Source organism: Tiliqua scincoides, chromosome 11, assembly GCF_035046505.1.
Source record: "Tiliqua scincoides isolate rTilSci1 chromosome 11, rTilSci1.hap2, whole genome shotgun sequence".
NCBI lineage: Eukaryota > Metazoa > Chordata > Lepidosauria > Squamata > Scincidae > Tiliqua > Tiliqua scincoides.
In genome coordinates this window covers 2,765,772-2,785,231 of record NC_089831.1, presented here as the reverse complement: position 1 = coordinate 2,785,231, position 19,460 = coordinate 2,765,772, and the positions used below count along the sequence as shown (strand labels likewise).

Genomic DNA, 19,460 nt, shown 5'->3' with positions numbered 1-19,460 from the left:
TTTTCCATGAAACCTTCCCACACATCTTTTCACACAGAAGGGCCCTGCCACCACTGTGCTCGCTGCCAGCAGAAACGTCTGGGGACGTTTTTCGAGGAGAAGAACCTCTTCCTCTTCTAGATGCAATATAGTTGAAAGACAGCTGCCTACATAGAAAAACACCCAAAGTTCCCCCAATTCTGAAACTAGCCACAAACCAAAGACTGTCACAAAAGTTATAATGCGGGCGCCTGATATGGATATTGCCTGTGGGGACAGAGGGAGAAGCAGGGATACAGGACAGAGAAACTGAATTCCAGCAGAAGAACCCCACAGTGATTCCATGCAGATGGGGCAGTAAACCATGGTCTGTTGTGATGGGCAGACACAAGCCTGAGGCTCATGCACGACCTACACACTTCCCCCTTCCTCCACATGTGAGGTAGGAGATTCAAAGCATCTGTTCTTAGTTTGCAACCATAGTTTTCCATTTCATCTGAACCTGGCAAACAACAGATTGCTTGCAAACCAGAATCCCAAACCAGGAACAAACCATGGTTTGGGATTTTGATTTGAAACTGCAAGCAAACAGCAGTTTGTTCAAACCGTAGGCTGTCATGTTTGGGCACAATGGAGAACTGTAATTTGCCGCTCCCCAGAAGTGGAAGCTTCTAATCTCTTCCCAGCTTGCCTCCATTGCTCTTCCTCCTCATTCCACTCCCTGGACTGGAAAAGGAAGAGAGGGACAGGGTGGAAGAGGAAACATGGAGGGTAAGGCAGTGCTGAGGCATTCGACTGGAGGTTGAGATGTTGCCTGTCTGAAAAAGCTAAGCAGGATTTGCTGCTTTGGATGGGAGACAGAGAGAGACAGAGAGGTTGCTGACATATCTCTGCAGAGGCGTGTGAAGGAATAAGGAGAAGCCAGCTGGTGAGAAATGGATAACAAGCTCAAGAATCAGTCACAGTGAGGCTTGGAAGTGCAAAGCTGGCAAGCCAAGATAAGACTGCACTATGAACGGGAAACATCTAGAGAAATGCAGGGCTCTATAAGCCTCTCTCATGGAGCAATATTTGTCAAACCCCATTAAAAATTGGGTTTAAGATCAGCCTGCCAATGTAAACCCCCTGGAATCTATAAGAAAGTTAGTATATAAATACAATAATATTGCATTTCTATACAATCAGGAGGTCTTAGGCTAGCAATGCTCTACCACTGCCTCTGAGAGTGAACAATGACTGACTTGACCTAGTGCTGCCAGGTTGTGGCCTTTGATGGGAGCATCGCTGCCTCAAAATTCAGGTTTTGCTTGGCTCCAACAATGTCCTGACTCTTGAACCCTGCTCAGCTTTTTCGCAGAACCCAACTTTGCCCTTGTCTCCATCCCCTGGGCTGAAAGTCTGGGGCAGACCCTGCTAAGATGTGACATCTAAGACCCTGAGGAGAAGGCAAAACTCCCAAAACTTTGTATCAATCCCAGAGACCCAGCAAACCCCCCCCCCCCCCGTAGGCCATCTAAGAACATAAAAAGAGCCATAGGCCCATCTAGTCCAGCTTCCTGTATCTCACAGCGGCCCACCAAATGCCGCTGGGAGCACACAAGACAACAACAGACCTGCATCCCGGTGCCCTCCCTCGCATCTGGCATTCTGACGTAGCCCATTTCTAAAATCAGGAGGTTGCACATACACATCATGTCTTGTAACCCGTAATGGATTTTTCTTCCAGAAATTTGTCCAATCCCCTTTTAAAGGCATCTAGGCCAGATGCCATCACCACATCCTGTGGCAAGGAGTTCCACAGACCAACCACATGCTGAGTAAAGAAATATTTTCTTTTGTCTGTCCTAACTCTCCCAACACTCAATTTTAGTGGATGTCCCCTGGTTCTGGTGTTGTGTGAGAGTCTAAAGAGCATCTCTATCCACGCTATCCATCCCCTGCATAAGAACATAAGAACAGCCCCACTGGATCAGGCCATAGGCCCATCTAGTCCAGCTTCCTGTATCTCACAGCGGCCCACCAAATGCCCCAGGGAGCACACCAGATAACAAGAGACCTCATCCTGGTGCTCTCCCCTACATCTGGCATTCTGACTTAACCCATTCCTAAAATCAGGAGGTTGCGCATACACATAATGGCTTGTACCCCATAATGGATTTTTCCTCCAGAAACTCGTCCAATCCCCTTTTAAAGGCGTCTAGGCTAGACGCCAGCACCACATCCTGTGGCAAGGAGTTCCACAGACCGACCACGCGCTGAGTAAAGAAATATTTTCTTTTGTCTGTCCTAACCCGCCCAACACTCAATTTTAGTGGATGTCCCCTGGTTCTGGTATTATGTGAGAGTGTAAAGAGCATCTCCCTATCCACTCTGTCCATCCCCTGCATAATTTTGTATGTCTCAATCATGTCCCCCCTCAAGCGTCTCTTTTCTAGGCTGAAGAGGCCCAAACGCCGTAGCCTTTCCTCATAAGGAAGGTGCCCCAGCCCCGTAATCATCTTAGTTGCTCTCTTTTGCACCTTTTCCATTTCCACTATGTCTTTTTTGAGATGCGGCGACCAGAACTGGACACAATACTCCAGGTGTGGCTTTACCATAGATTTGTACAACGGCATTATAATACTAACCGTTTTGTTCTCAATACCCTTCCTAATGATCCCAAGCATAGAATTGGCCTTCTTCACTGCTGCCGCACATTGGGTCGACACTTTCATCGACCTGTCCACCACCACCCCAAGATCTCTCTCCTGATCTGTCACAGACAGCTCAGAACCCATCAGCCTATATCTAAAGTTTTGATTTTTTGCCCCAATGTGCATGACTTTACACTTACCGACATTGAAGCGCATCTGCCATTTTGCTGCCCATTCTGCCAGTCTGGAGAGATCCTTCTGGAGCTCCTCACAATCACTTCTGGTCTTTACCACTCGGAAAAGTTTGGTGTCATCTGCAAACTTAGCCACTTCACTGCTCAACCCTGTCTCCAGGTCATTTATGAAGAGGTTGAAAAGCACCGGTCCCAGGACAGATCCTTGGGGCACACCGCTTTTCACCTCTCTCCATTGTGAAAATTGCCCATTGACACCCACTCTCTGCTTCCTGGCCTCCAACCAGTTCTCAATCCACGAGAGGACCTGTCCTCTAATTCCCTGACTGTGGAGTTTTTTCAGTAGCCTTTGGTGAGGGACCGTGTCAAACGCCTTCTGAAAGTCCAGATATATAATGTCCACGGGTTCTCCCGCATCCACATGCCTGTTGACCTTTTCAAAGAATTCTATAAGGTTTGTGAGGCAAGACTTACCCTTACAGAAGCCATGCTGACTCTCCCTCAGCAAGGCCTGTTCGTCTATGTGTTTTGAGATCCTATCTTTGATGAGGCATTCCACCATCTTACCCGGTATAGATGTTAGGCTGACCGGCCTATAGTTTCCCGGGTCCCCCCTCTTTCCCTTTTTAAAAATAGGCGTGACATTTGCTATCCTCCAATCTTCTGGTACCGTGGCCGTTTTGAGGGACAAGTTGCATACCTTAGTCAAGAGATCTGCAACTTCATTTTTCAATTCCTTAATAACCCTTGGGTGTATGGCATCAGGGCCCGGTGACTTATTGATCTTTAATTTATCAATGAGGTCTGAAACATCTTCTCTTTTAACCTCTATCTGACTTAACTCCTCGGTTAATTTTGTATGTCTCAATCATTTTTTTGTATGCATAATTTTGTATGTCTCAATCATGTCCCCCCTCTGGGGACATCTGGGGTTTGGAAGGGCGACAGCACAATACTTTGCACAACTCTTCAATGGAGAAACACTCAGATGTACCAAACACACACAGATAGCCACGGAATCACAAAGTCATCCTGGTGCAACTTTCACTTCTGGTTATATCTGGCTGACAGAACTGAATGAGTGGGAGATTTTCAATCCCTTTTTTCTCAAAGTAGATTTTTTTTTTTTTTTAAGCAGCCAAGGGTGCGGGGAGGGGGATGGAGTAAGATGGTAACAAAGATGAATGGAGTGACATGAATCCCAAGGACACTCAATGCAAGCATTCATCAAAAGTGCTGCAGAAGAGAAGCAGCCGTATTCATTTCGCTCTCATGGCTCACGAAAGCAGCCGTCATCACAGCATAGGATGGATATCAAGAGACCTTCTTCATCTGAAATGTGCCCCTTGTACTTGTCATTAATGTTGTTCCTTATGGAAATGGAAAAGGCACATTTTAAAAAAAATGCAGCTTTTTGGAGCCCAGCCTACAGGAAGGCTTTTCTTTGCCCCTTTCCTGACAGGCCCATATGAGTTTGGCCAGCCATGGCCCTGCTCTCTTCCTGGGTACAAGTGGACATGTAAAGAGCTACTGAGTCAGATAAGGAACAAGGACAGGCAGTGGCTCAAGGGTTTCAGGCAGTGGTCTTGCCATGTCTAAATCCAGGGATTTAACCTGGGTCCTTTCAAGTTCAGCCCAAGACTTCTTGATTCTTCCCTTGCTCAATGATGTGGCAAGCCTCTGCTCCTCCCAGTCTCCAAAACTCCAGCTCAGATCTTCTCTCCACATTTCCTCTTCCTCTCTGTCTCCCTTTTCCTTTCCCAGTCCAAGGAGTGGAAGAAGGAGGGACAGCAGTCCAGGCAAGTAAGTGGGCAGAGACAGATGCCTCCCCCACCAACCTGCTGCCTGATACAACAGCTTCAGTTGGCCTCACTGACAGGCCGACCCTGGCCCTTCTGCATGCAAAGCAATTGCTCCACCAAACGAGTGCATCACCAACCTAAAGTCTCTATCCTTTTGCCTTTAGTTCTATTCCCTTAAGTTCATTATTGCAGTGTGAAGATGTGTTTCAACAAGGGATTTTAAAGAAGCATCAGGCAGGGGCTGTGAGCATAAGGGGCAGCAAGAGAGAAAGGCCAGAGTTGTTGCAAGAGAGGGCACCAGGATGCAGGTCTCTTGTTGTCTTGTGTGCTCCCTGAGGCATTTGGTGGGCCACTGCGAGTTGCAGGAAGCTGGACTACATGGGCCTATGGCCTGATCCAGTGGGGATGTTCTTAGGTTATGTGATGGAGCAGGGGACCTCTGGACAACTGTGAGTGTTGGGCTGAATACAGTGGTGGTCCTGGCCACTGTGCTACCTCAGGGCGAGCCTCCAAGTGCCTGCCAACCAGTCACACATGACCTCCAGAGGTCTTCTGAGGTGCGGAAAAGCTATGCACAACCCCCCTGACCCTCAGAATGCCTTCCAAGGGCCTTAAAATATCACTTCCAGTCCCCCCCTCCCCCTGAAAAAAAATGGAAGTGATGTTTTAAGGCCCTCAGAAGGCATTCTGACATATAGCCTCTCCAGCCCTCAGAATGCCCCTGGAAGAAGAGAGTGCAGGTGGCCCTCAGGGTGGTGTGGCCTCAGGGGGTGGGGGGGAATAACAATGGACTGACCATGTAAGTATAAAAGACTTTTGAGAAGAGCCACCTTATTTGTTTCTTAAGCTTATATTCTGCTTAATTCTCCTTGTTCCAAGGAGTTCAGGGCTGTTAAACCTGGTTCTTCCCAGTATACTCACAACAATGCTGTAAAATAAAACGAAGGGACCCATCAACCAGGTGCCCCATCAGAGAGCAAGTTGGCGCAGGTGGGCAGGATCACAAAGGAGCACAAGGTCCCAAGACACAAAGAGCATTCAAAGGGAATAACCCTGTCAGCATGCTGAATTTGGCTCAAACCCACTGTGAACCCTGAAATGAGGTCACGCCACATATCCCGAGAACAGTGCAAAATGTGGCAATAAGATGTCACAGAAGGAAAGGAACAGCAGCTGCAAAGGCAGCCAGCCACAAAGGCTTAACACACACAATTGCAAATCATATACTTGAAGACTGTGTAACCCAAACCATCTTTTTATATGCAGTTTTCACGCAAGATCATCTTCCTAGTTTAATAGAAGTCTCTCCTACAGTTATCGCTTCTATAAACAATGGGAAAAGGAGCTGTTATTCAGCTAGGAAGAGCTGGTGCAGGAGTCTTTTAGGCCAGTGAATTGGCTTAACGATTCCATTGGAATTTGGAATTATAGACATATGATTGGCAGAATCCATAAATGAATCAGAATTTGGGATTCTGGAAACTCAACATAAACACACACACCCATATTTCTAACACTCAGAACCGTTTGGAAGCCTGTGTGCCAAGGGATAGATCAGAAAGCAAAAGGGGAATTGGGGAAGCCTGGGAGGGACCCTAGAGGTCATTTAGTCCAACCTCCTGCTCAATGCAGGCAATTGTTGCATCATCCTTGACTGGTAGCCTCTGCTTGAAAACCTCCATGAAGGAAGAGTCAAATATTGCACAAAGGACGGCCCTAGCAGTGTTTACAGTGGTGAGATGAGACCTATTCTCATGATACACCCAGAGTCAGCAAATAGTAGTAGTAGTAGTAGTAGTAGTAGTAGTAGTAGTAGAGCGTGATACCATAGTCTCTCGAGACTGAAGGTTGCCAACAACAACAACAGTAGTAGTAGTAGTAGTAGTAGTAGTAGTAGTAGTAGTAGTAGTAGTAGTAACTTTATTGTCATGGTGCTACAGCACAACGAAATTTGTGCACCTTTGAGATACAAGCATAAATATATACTACAATTCCAACAATCACACTCTACACATTCACCCACACATTCTATACAACGTGCAGCATAATATAAAAACAGTATAACAGACCATAATGCCCAGGAGCAGGGTAACAACTCTATCGCCTTATTCAACGAAATTATGGCTGCGGGATAGAAACTGTTCAGGAGTCATGTGGTGCTGCTCTCATAGTTCTGTATTGTCTACCCGAAGGCAACAGTTCAAAGAACTTATGAGCCAGATGGAAGGGGTCTCTCAGAATACTATGTGACTTCTGCAGACAGTGAGATGTATAGATGTCCTCCAAAGCTGGTAGATGAAGGTTGATGATGTGCTGCGCAATCTTAATAATTCTCTGCAGAGCTTTTTTGTCCCCTGCAGAGCAATTTCTGTACCACACCAAGATATGATAGGTTAGGACACTCTCAAATGGTGCAACGATAGTAAGACACAAGCAGCTGCTGTGACAAATTTAACCTCCCAAGCTTCCTCAAAGAATATAACCGCTTTTGTGCCATTTTTATCAACATGCTGGTGCTAATAGTCCATGAGAGGTCCTCTGTGATGTAAATACCTAGGAATTTGAAACTAGCAACCCTCACTAGCAACCCTCTCCACCTCCTCACCATTTATGTATAATGGTGTGTGTACATCCTTCTTTTTCTGGAAGTCAATTATAAGTTCTTTAGTTTTTTTGATGTTAAGTGAGAGATTATTTTCTTTGCAGCACAATAACAACTCCTGTACCTCCTTCCTATAAGCAGACTCATCATTCCCGCTAACAAGCCCCACCACTGTAGTATTGTCTGCAAATTTTATAATTTCATTGGTGTTGTGATGGGGTACAATCATGTGTATACAGGGAAGAGAGGAGAGGGGAATGTATGTGGAGAAGGAACTAAATGCATTCAGTTGAATGTCTGAGTTGGCTTAGACCAGGGGTGTCAAACGTAAGGCCCGGGGGCCGGATGCGGCCCGCGGAAGCTTTTTATCCAGCCCTCAGGCTCTCAGCTGCTGAGCAGTGCTGTGGTGTTACTGCTAAAAGGGCAGCCCTCACAAAAATTGGGCTCTCCCATATCTTGAAATATGATCAAGATTTGCGTGTTTTCTCTTCTGTTGTTTGCAGCTAATGAATTTCTAAGTGAAAAAGTGCTTACTTTTGGTTATGACCTGTTCAATGACATTACTTCGTGCCTAACAACATCACTTCCAGACCTCAGCAGGCATCATGAATGCCATTTGGCCCTCAGTATGAAATGAGTTTGACACCCCTGGCTTAGACAATCTCAGCCTCATTATGTAGAGGACAGAAGAAGGTCACTGTCTCCCAGCACATTGGCCCCAACTTCTCTAGGCCTACTCATCCACACAGGAATGGATTATCTGAATAGTCTAAGCATATAAAAGATCATTTTTTTGGGCCCCAAACATGCAGTTCAGTAATCCACCATGTAATTCTGGGCTACACACAAAATAAGATCTCTGATATGGGGTGGTGGTAGAGAACTAAATTGTACACGCTGTCTCTACTTCACATGAACATCAGGGTCCTGCTGGATCAGGTCAAAGGCCCACCTAGTCCAGCTTCTTGTATCTCATAGTGGCCCAACCAGACCCCTGCATCCTGTTGCCACTCCCTGGCATCTCGCATTCTGAGGCAGCCTACTTGCTTACACCCATCATGGCTTACACCTGTGATGGGACATTTCTTTTAAAAATCTGTCCAATCCCCTGAAACAGTGTTTCTCAAACTGTGGGTTGGGACCCAGTAGGTGGGTCATGAGCCAATTTCAGGTGGGTCCCCATTCATTTCAGTATTTTATTTTTAATATATTAGACTTGATGCTACCATGGTTTGTGACTGCATTTGGGGAAATGTTACTGACCTGTACTTTACAAGCGACTATGTATATTCTTTTAACACTGATGGTAAATGGGACTTACTTCTGAGTAAGTGTGGGTCGGATTGCAGCCTAGGATTGTTAAAAACCTTCCTACCTGATGGTTTATGGTTGGCAACCTTCAGTCTCGAAAGACTATGGTAGAAGCCTACAGTACCTGGTATTCCCTTGTGGTCTCCCATCCAAATACTGACCGGACCTGACCCTGCTTAGCTTCCAAGATCAGACAAGATCAGGCATGTGCAGGGTCACTTCCGGCAATGACATCACTTCCAGTGGGTCATGACATATCCTCATTCTAAAAAGTGGGTCCTGGTGTTAAATGCATGAGAACCACTGCCGTAAAAGGCATCCACATCCTGCCACATCCTGTGGCAAGGAGTTCTACCAACTAATGACATGCTGGATAAAAAAATGTTTTCTTTTGTCTGTTCTAAATCTCCTGACACTTTTAGTGGATGTCCTCTGCATGCACATGAAAACAAGGGGTGGCATACAATGCACAGTTAGCTACAGTGGCAAAGTTCATTTTTGTTGGAGTTGGTGCAACTCCGTCTGCTGTCCAGAAGGGGTCAAGCTATGGCCCAGTGACTCTGTCTACCTGTTCTCTCTGTGATCCTTGTGGGTGTGGCCCTAACCCTTTATCCTTCCCTGCTCCTCTGAACACTTCCTCTTGTCCTCTGGCCACTGGCCTGTTAAGATGCGCACATCAGGGCTCTGATGCCCAGGCCATCTTGAGCACAAGGCATGCAGGGCAAGACAGCTCCAGGGCCTTGCTATCTCTAAGTGTTAGCTGAACCTCTGATCCTAATCAGATGCTGTAAATATACACTCAATGGAACTGTAAGTAAATAGCTTCTTTTTGCAACTTTAACAAGCCATTGCCTCTTTGTCTTTTTTTATTGATTAGCAGTCAGCCGGGTGAGGGAGGTTCCCTGGGGTGAAACCCCTGGGGGGTCTGCTGCTTAAGCTACTCTGCTTCCCCCCCCCCAAAGAGGAAACTATTTTTAATTTCCTCCAATAATTTTGATCTATTGAAAGTACATGAAAGGACAATTATGTTTTGCCTTGTATATCTTCAATCAAACCAACACTCTCTTTTTTGTTTTTAAATCAACTGGGGCTTTTGCAGGGCAAATTAATCTAGCACATAGCAGGAGGCATCACATGCATGGGGCCAGTGATCCCTGGTGCAAGAACAGGGCTGACACAAGTGCAAAAGTGTTTCAATTTTCACCTTTTTGCATGTATCTGCTGTCAGATTGGCAGGGAGAGGGTTTGAGAAAAACAAGAACTTAATTTGACAGCAGTCAAGTGTGTCAATGAAGCATTCTCTCATCCAGTTTCTGATATGTCCTGTTCTGTAGGCAGATTTATTCCGGGTGGAGGTGGAATTTGGGTTAAGGCTGGTACCAAAATAGTAAAAAAGTGAAATTCAAGACCAATTTCAGAGTTTCTCCCAAGGAAGAAACTACTGAGAATTTTCAAGGGAAGTCTAACAAGCTTTTACAAAGCAATTTAAATTTCTAAAGGTAGACTTCTGTAGGTGCAGAAGTTGGAACTTTCTGAGACAGAGCATACTTGGGTTCAGATTCAGAACTCCAGGAAAAGAAGGCAACCTGTGAGCAATCAGCAGTGCTCGTCATTCCCAAAGCCCTGAAGGAATGGTGTGAAAGTTGGCACTGAGAGAGAAAAATTCAACCCACATGAAAACAGCCACCCAGAACAGCTGGAGGCGGCAGCTGGACTCCGGAGCAGGCTGTGGGGGTGTGACTTACTCCATTGGATGCTTGTTTCTTAAGGAGAAGATGGATTTGTCTCACTTAGGGTGCACTCATAACCCAGTGACGTCACTAGGATTCGCGTCACCCGGTGCGGGAGAGGCTGCCTTCTGGAGCATTTGTCACACTCCATTTCCATCGGATCAGGACCATTCTGGTGTCCTCACATTCCCCTTTGCCTGGCCTGATCTGATCACAAGCCAAGTCATGTCTGCCTACTTGTGAGTAAATGCGACTGTGAGGCTGTTTTGCTTTCCATACATATACATTCAATACATTCACAGCTGGGAGGGAGGGACCTCCTTCTAGGGTGTTTTTGGGGAGCTGCATTCATTGTATCAGGACCATTTTGATGTTGTTGGAGTTCTCTCAGCCTGCCCTTTCCAACGGACTAAGGCAAGTTTGCCTGCTCGCAAGTAAACGCGGCCACGTGGCTTTGTTTCGCTTTCCATAGGGCTCAATACACTCGCAGCTGGGAGGGAGGGGCCTCATTCTCGGGTGTTTTTGGGGGGCTGCATTCATTGGATAGGGACCATTCTGGTGTTTTTGGATTCCTCTCAGTCTGCCCTTTCCAATGGACTATGGCAAGTATGCCTACTCACGAGTAAATGCGCGATACGGCTTGGTTTCACTTTCCATAGGGCTCCATGCATTTTTTCTTTCCGGTTTTTTGGCCATAACGTTTGAAGGAAAGGAGCTATTTCACTCTGGTTTTGTGCATTGCATTCTGCTGGAATTTCCGCATCCAATCCAACAGTATATGGCATGACAGGGTTGTTCCTAAAACCACGATTTTAGTATGTCATCCTCCCAGTGTGTCACCCCCCCTGCACATCACCCGGTACGGCCCGCACCCCCCGCACTCCCTAGCGACACCACTATCCTAACCCACTTTCCAGCACTGGCATAGCTGTGCTAGTGGGGCATGTGTTGCATCCTGCAGTTGGCTGGCACTCGTGGAGGCCTCCTCAAAGTAAGGGAATGTTTGTTCCATTACCTCAAAGCTACATTATGTCAGTGCTGGAAAATGGGTTAGGATTGCAGCCATAAACACCTTCCTCTGTTCTCAAGGTTGTCTGCAGGACTTGCATAGCAACTACTTTTGCGAGAGTCCTGACTTGCAAAGCAGCCTCTTCAAGATCAGAAATTCCTCCACTTTCCTTTCACCTCTGGGAAAGGCAACTGGGCCTGGTCTGAAGTCTGTTGTTGAATCTATAGTACACAAGAACATAAGATGAGCCCTGCTGGATCAGGCCAAGGACCCATCTAGTCCAACTTCCTGCATCTTGCAGTGGCCCACCAGATGCCTCAGGGAGCACACAGAAGTCAAGAGACCTGTATCCTATTGCCACTGCTTTGCACATGGCATTCAGAGACAGGCTATCTCTAAAACCTGGCGGTTGCACACATCAAGACCTGTAACTTATGATGGATGTTTCCCTATAAGTCTGTCCTTTTCAAGGCATCTAGGCCCTGTGCCATCCCAACATCCTGTGGCAAGGAGTTCCAGATTAATTCCATGCTGGATAAAGAAATATTTCCTTTTGTCTGTTCTAACTCTCCCACCAGACAGTGAGAGAACAACAAAACTGGGGTGTTATTGCACAATTCATAATTGGTATAGTTGATTTGCTTTATAAAAAAAAAATTCTAATGTATATTCTTCATTCACACTGAAAGTATGCCAAATAATTCCAGCCTTTGCCCTGTGGCTCTCCAGAAACATTTTTTAAAATATGAAAATCAGCTTCTTTTTCTTCAAAAAGAAGAAAGCCAGCATGGTGCAGGGTTAGGCCTGGACTTGGGTTGGAAAGGCCTGAGTTTGAAACCTTACCTAGCTGTGAAGCTCACTGTTTCGTGCTTTCCAGTGCAATTCTAACCCCCGGGTTAGGCACAAGTCATTTGTGCTGACCCAGGGGTGTCACAAACATACCAAAAGGCAGATTTGCACTGACTTTAGAGTCAGTTGGTCTCCCCGCACCAGATCCAGGCCCAGCAGGGTAAGTTTGCATCGGCTGAGCTCAGCTGATGAAGGGATGGGGGGCATGGGGAGGGGGAGGAGGCGAGAAGGAGGTGAGCAGGAGGCATTTTGCAGCAGGGGGAGGGTGGGTGGCGGGTGTTCCCGGGGTGGGTGGAGAGTGGGAGGCGGGGCCAGGATCTGGTGGTTATGCCAGATCCTGACCCGTTCCTGGGCTGGCTACTCTACTCGGATTTGTGCCACCTCCTGAGGTGGCGCAGATTTGAGTAGACCCATTGGGGCCAGTGCAGCATGACAGGGGGTAAGGGGAAACTTTTCCCCTTGTCTCAGGTTGCGCCGATTCTGGCCCCAAACTTGTGCTGGATGCAGCGCAAGCCTCCCGGCCTGCCTGATCCAACCAAGTTAGAATTGCGCCCTTCACCTCCTAACCAATCTTGCAGGGTTGTTGTGAAGACAGGAAGAGATAGCATGCTGCCTTGGGCAATCTGTAGGATGGGCAGGGTAACCAATGTGATCAATGAGAGAAATATTTTAACCCTTTATACAAGTATCTATTCTCTGCACCATGACTACATTTGATACAATAGAGTGGGATGAAAGGACATAAAACTAAATGCATTTTAAAAAGAAAAACATCAAAAAGCACGATTCACACCACTAATGCCCCAGGAGGCCTTTGGCCTGAGCTTCGCCAGTGCACTCCCCCACCTCAAGCCACATGGCTCTAACCCAATGGTTTTCAGCCTTTTTCATCTCATGGCATACTGACAAGGCACTAAAATTTTCAAGGCACACCATCCGTTTTTTGACAATTCACAAGGCATAACATGCTGTCAGTGGGGGGGGGGCTCATATCTCCCAATGGCCCTACTAATAAATGACCCTCCCCCAGACTCCGGCGGCACAAAATTGATGCTCTAACCTTCGATGAGGCTGCAAAGAATATCCAAAGTAGTGTGAGATGTCACATGGGCCAGGGCTCTGCTCTCTGGAGAAAAAATGCCAAAAACCTCACAGGACACGTCCCCCAGCCGGGGGGGGGGGTGAGTTTCATCAGATCCTGGCCTACATGAAGACTTCTGGGGGTTTTTGTTTGTTTAATGACAAGTCAATTCCTATTTTGTCCACAGTCCTGCTGTGTGATGCTCCAGCACCAGTGCACTCTGCAAAGTTTCAAAATACAGCCCTAAGCTGCTTATGCTTTGCATAAGCTTTGCATCATGCTTTGCATCATGGCATGGTGTCAGCTGTGGGGTAAATAACATGAGTAAGCATTTCAAATCATCCCTGGATACTATTAACTGGAGAGAGCAGCAGGGACGAAAAAAAATGTGCATTTCATTAAGAGGAAACAAAGAAAAAGTGACTCAGAGTTGAGAGAGAAAAATATATACAGTCTTGGAAAAAAAAATCACAACAATGCACTTTCCAACACATTAGTTTCCTCCTGAGCATCCCAGACCCTTTAAAGCCCAATTTAACAAATCCATCAAATGGGGCTTCTCTGATATCTTGGGGAAAAGAGTAGTGGCGTGCCAAGGTCATTTGGCACCCGGGGCCCATACATTTTTGTCACCCCCCATGACAAAATTATTTTCATAACAATAATGGCCAGAGAAGAAGCACGGGCAATTAGCGTTTTCTTTTCTTGAACTTTGTGTGTGTGTATATATATAAGCACACACACACAGAGTATATACTTTGTAAGTTTATACACACACACACAAACACACACACAGACATTAAAGATGGTACACACTTTTAAATACACACACACCTGTATATGTCTGTATATTTAAACAATTGAAAAATAAGTTTAAAAGAAATTAAATTTCATTCTTGAAAAAGGAGTCAAGCACCTTGGGGTGGCTACAGCCTGGCACGTGGGGCCACCACCAAGCCAGCCACTCTCTCCATGCACTCCTGGAAAAGATGTTTGGAAAGCAGTAGACTGAGGTTCCATCAAACCTGAGAACCAAAGATAAGCTACAACCTTCTCAGAAGTCTTTCCAAAGGGAGAACTCCTGAACCAACTCTGAACCCCTAAAGCAGCCATTTCTGACCACTGTGCCGTGACACGTTGGTGTGCCGCGAGTGGTCCACAGGTGTGCCACAGGAATTTGGGGGAAGGTCATTTATTAGTAGGGCCATTGGGGGATGTGTCCGTGGTGTCCCTTGGCAATGTGGGAAGGCAAGGAGAGGGAAACTGCCCGGCTTGGCCAGCGCGAGGAGATTTCAGGAGTGCGGGCCCGATCCTCTCCAGCCTTCCAGCGCCGGTGCAGCCGTGCCAACGGGCCCGAGCTCGGGACTGCGCTGCGGCTGCAGCGGCGCGGGAGAGGCTCGGGCCCTTCGGCGCCGGCGCGGAGAGGAGACTCACTTGTCCAGGATGAAGTAGAGGTCGAAGCCCCCGTAGCAGGCGGCGCCGCCGTCCTCCCGCTGGCCCGCCGGGCGATCGCAGGCCACCAGCGCGGCGGAGAGCAGGAGGCAGCGCCAGCCCAGGCGCAGAGCGCGCCCCTCGGCCGGGGCCATCCCCGGCGCTCGCGCTCCGCGCTCCGGGCCGCCCCGCGAAGGAGCCGGGCAGCGCCCGCCGACGGGCAGCCACCCCGGGCGGGGGCGGGGCGGGCTCCTCCAGGCGGCCGGGGCGCTCCTGCTCGGGCTTCGGCTCCAGGAGCCGCGACTCCAGGCTCGGGATGTCCTCGGCCCCGGCCCCCCCTCTCTTTCCAGGCTGCAGCGCACCCGCGCAGCTTCCCGAGGGCTCTCTGCTTTGTCCCAGATCTGGGAGAATGTGGGCCGGCCGGCCTCTCCCCCCTGCCCACCAGCGCGCTTCTTATTGCGGGTAGTGGGTTTCTTGCCTCCTCCTGAGCAGAGCGAGTTCCTGCGGTGCCATCTGGTGGCGAAGTATCTGCCAGACAAGCCCGGACCATTTCTCCAGCACAGATGCTGACACCAGGTTTGGGGGGGGGGGAGAGACCCCCATCCTGCCCCTTCCGAGCCTTGCCACCAGTGTGGGCTCTGGCGCCTGGCCAATCCCTGAACACTAAGGGCCCAATCCAAACAACCCAGTCCTGGAACGTGCTGGAATCCCTAGCATGTATTCACTGCTGAAACAGAGACGCCTGCGTTGGCTCGGTCATGTCGTGAGAATGGATGATGGCCGGATCCCAAAGGATCTCCTCTATGGAGAACTCGTGCAAGGAAAGCGCCCTACAGGCAGACCACAGCTGCGATACAAGGACATCTGCAAGAGGGATCTGAAGGCCTTAGGGATGGACCTCAACAAGTGGGAAACCCTGGCCTCTGAGCGGCCCGCTTGGAGGCAGGCTGTGCAGCATGGCCTTTCCCAGTTTGAAGAGACACTTTGCCAACAGTCTGAGGCTAAGAGGCAAAGAAGGAAGGCCCATAGCCAGGGAGACAGACCAGGGACAGACTGCACTTGCTCCCGGTGTGGAAGGGATTGTCACTCCCGGATTGGCCTTTTCAGCCACACTAGACGCTGTGCCAGAACCACCTTTCAGAGCGCGATACCATAGTCTTTCGAGACTGAAGGTTGCCAATACAAGGGCCCAATCCAATCCAGTCTTCCAGGGCAGCCCTGCCAGTGGGGCAGGCACTGCATCCTGTAGTGGGGAGGCAGCCACAGGGGTCTCCTCAAGGTATGGGAACATTTGTCTCCTTGCCCTGGGGCTGCATTGTGGCTGCACCAGTGCTGGAAAGCTGGATAGGACTGGGCCCTAAATCCACTGCCTCTTGTTAAGATGTTAAAACTCTGGCGATTTCCACTATGCCAGGCTTTGCAGTGTCCTCGCTCTGCAAAGAAAAATCATCTGTTCCAGTGGTTCTCAAACTTTTAGCACCAGGACCCACTTTTCAGAAGGAGAAACTGTCGGGACCCACCAGAAGTGGGTGTCAGGACCCACCAGAAGTGATGTCAGGACCAGAAGTGACATCATCAAGCAGGAACATTTTTAACAATCCTAGGTGGAAATCCTACCTACACTTACCCAGGAGTAAGTCCCATTGACTATCATTTTTAAAAGGATATGCAGAATAGCCTGTACAAAGTTCAGATCCATAACATTTTCCCAGCTGAAGTCACATACCATGGGAGCATCAAGTTTAATGTATGAAAAATAAAATATTGAAATGAATGGGGATCCACCTGAAATTGGCTCATGACCACATGACTGCTCAACCCACAGTTTGAGCAACACTGATGTATTATCTTCTTTTGTATGTGTTCTGCTACCCCAAACTCAGTTTTGCAGGAGCTCTTCTTGAAATGCCTTGGGGTAAAGTAAAGGCTCTCCATCTCTACAGCCACTTTCCAGAACTTTGCACTCTTTTAGAAAGCCTGACTTGCAAGCGCTACATGGGAGCTCAGTGCTGCTTTTATTTTTTATTTATTTTTCACATTTTTATACTGCCCTTCCTCCAAAGAGCTCAGGGTGGTGTACACAGCTGCTCCCCTCCTTGTCCTCACAACAAATACCTCACAAATACCTAGTTCTTATTATTAACAACCTTGCGAGGTAGGTGAGGCTGAGAGAAAGTCACTGGCCCAAGGTCACCCAGGAAGCTTCGTGGCTGAGGGGGGATTTGAACCTGGATCTTCCAGGTTGTATGTATGTATGTATGTATGTATATATGTAAATTTAACTTAAATTAAATTTATTTAAATTTATTTAAATTTAATTTAAGTTTAAATTATTTAAACATAATTTAAACTTAAGCCCAGTTTTGTTCAATTGAGCTGCAATTTGAGACTTCACAACAGCTGGAACTCAACAGTGACCTCAAGTGGCTACAAAAGGATTTGCACGGATACTAAGAAACAGAAAAGGGGATGCCACAGAGATTAATGACAGCGGAATGCGTGCCCAGCCTCAGCTGGGGGGTGGTGCTTTCTCACAACACAGAAATAACTGTCCCTTTTGAGGTATTAATACTGGGGCAGCCTCAGCCTTGCAAAGTAGTTCTAAAGGCAGATGAGAATAACTGAATAACTGCTAGCGTTTGCAGAGTACTCAAAGGGGAAAGTGGCCATTGCTTTTTTTCCCGGTATTCCTGGCAAGAAACTGTGAAACTGAACTACTGTGTGCCCACCCAGTAAACTTAACTGCCAGTGCCAAGGTTATGGCTCTTATTCCATTTCACTGGACAAGAAGAAATTGAGAAAAACCAATAATTTTAACACACACATACTGACAGGGCTGGCCCAAGTTGCCTGTGGCAGCAGGCTAAATGCTGCCCACTTGCCCAGATGATGTGCCAGCCTCTGCTGCTCCTACTTGCCAATATTCTAGCTCTCTTCCCCTCCACATTTCTTCTTCCTCTCTGTCTCCCTCTTCCTTTTCCAGGCCAGGGACAGGAAGGTGCAGTGGAGGCAAGATGGCAAATAGAGACAGGTGCCCCCCACTCAGCTGCTGCCTGAGGCAACCACTTCAGTTGGCCTCATGGATGGGCCAGACCTGAATCCCAAAGCAGACTGAACAAGGGAGCCAGGAAGCCACAGCACAGGCTGTACCTGCAAATAGTCAGAAAAGCCTGAATGGCTCATTAGACAGGCTGGTGCAGCGATTGTATTTTACAGCAAAAAGATCACTACAAATCAGATCACTAAAAACGTGAAAGAAACTCAGAATCTACTGCCCAGCAGCTTTCTGACTGTGATGTCATGTGGGTGCTCCTTAGAAGCGGGTGAACCATGGTGGATTACTCCAGAGCAGGGGTGCCCAAACCCTGGCCCTGGGGCCACTTGCGGCCCTCCTGGCATCTCAATGCAGCCCTCAGGGAGCCCCCAGTCTCCAATAAGCCTCTGGCCCTCTGGAGCTTCGTTGGAGCCCACACTGGCCCGACGCAACTGCTCTCAGCGTGAGGGCGACTGTTTGACCTCTCATGTTAGCTGTAGGATGAGGGCTCCCTCCACTGCTTGCAGTTTCATGTCTGCGATGCAGTAGCAGCAGCAAAGGAAAGGCCAACCTTCATTCATTCATTTAAGTTCATCTTTAATATATTCATTTATGTAAACTTATGTAAATTTATTCAAATTTTAAATGTAAATTAATTCTTCCCCCCCCCGGCCCCCGACACAGTGTCAGAGAGACAATGTGGCCCTCCTGCCAAAAACTTTGGCCACCCCTGTTCCAGAGGAAAGGACTGCACTGGAAACAACCCAGTGTTGGCACAGCTGATTGACAAGCATGTTTTTTGGGAGACCTCAGCCCAATCCTCACTGGGCTTCAGTGAAGCAGCAGGTCATTGAAGTCTAAAAACCTGAGATCTCAGCCCAACTAGAATTGACCTCAACCTGGAATTTTCCAGTAGGCCTGGATGTATACCTCCTGTTTAACCACTGTGATTGTACACTAAATGAAGAGATATGACAGTGCACACCGATGTGATATAAGCCATCTAGAGGCAAGCACAGGTGTGGGCTGCCTGCAAGATAACAGGTGGGCATTGTATGTAAAGGGGCAGCAATTGATGCAGTCTCTTTGGTACTGGGGGGGCAGCACCTGCACACATTGCATTTCCAACAGGCTCTTGCACAATGCATCCATCTATCATATTGCAAATTCATATGCAAAATTTAATTTTATGCATGTGCCAGTGTCGAGACATGACCCCCTGGTGCTGACTCGTCAATGCTGATCCTGCCCATGGTGAATTTGCACCCTCCATTTGTGATTCTGATATCTGCATTTCTCAAGAGAAAATTCAGCCCCCTCAACTGCTTTTAATTACTGTCTGCTCTGACTTATTTTGGCTTAAAGCCCCCATTTTCTAGTGATTGTCGGTGTCTGACTCATCCTTCTCCAGTTGTTCTATAAAAATAGACAGTCAAGAGAACCTGATGGGCATTTTGCACTGAATAATAGCACTACTCTTGTACGCTGCTGAAAGTGAGAGACAAAAAAGATAAGGTGACATCATAGTGTGATGTTGAGGCCAGGCTTGGCAACATCTGTCTGCAAACATGTCAGACAGCACCCCACCACTATGACACAAGCAGGGAGACAATTTAGCAGCTCTAGAGGAGCTCTAGGTTGGAGAAAAAAAGTATTTTTCTTGCTAAAAGTTGCTTAACTTGAATATATGTGAACCTTCCTAAGTTTCAGATCTGTATTCTCCATCACTGCAGTGGCATCGCTAGGGTTCGCGTCACCCGGTGCAGGAGGTCAGCGCGTCACCCCCATGCAGTGGGTGGGGCAAC

General features: G+C 47.8%; 1 protein-coding gene across 1 annotated transcript in view; it reads right to left on the bottom strand.

Annotated features, from left to right (window-relative positions):
• The window catches only part of ANTXR1 (ANTXR cell adhesion molecule 1), a 175,798-nt gene extending 161,022 nt beyond the window's left edge, over positions 1–14,776 (bottom strand). Inside the window, exon 1 of the mRNA XM_066639503.1 lies at positions 14,625–14,776. Coding sequence (XP_066495600.1) covers positions 14,625–14,776 — 152 coding nt within the window. The remainder of the gene's footprint in view (positions 1–14,624) is intronic.
• Positions 14,777–19,460: the final 4,684 nt, after the last annotated feature.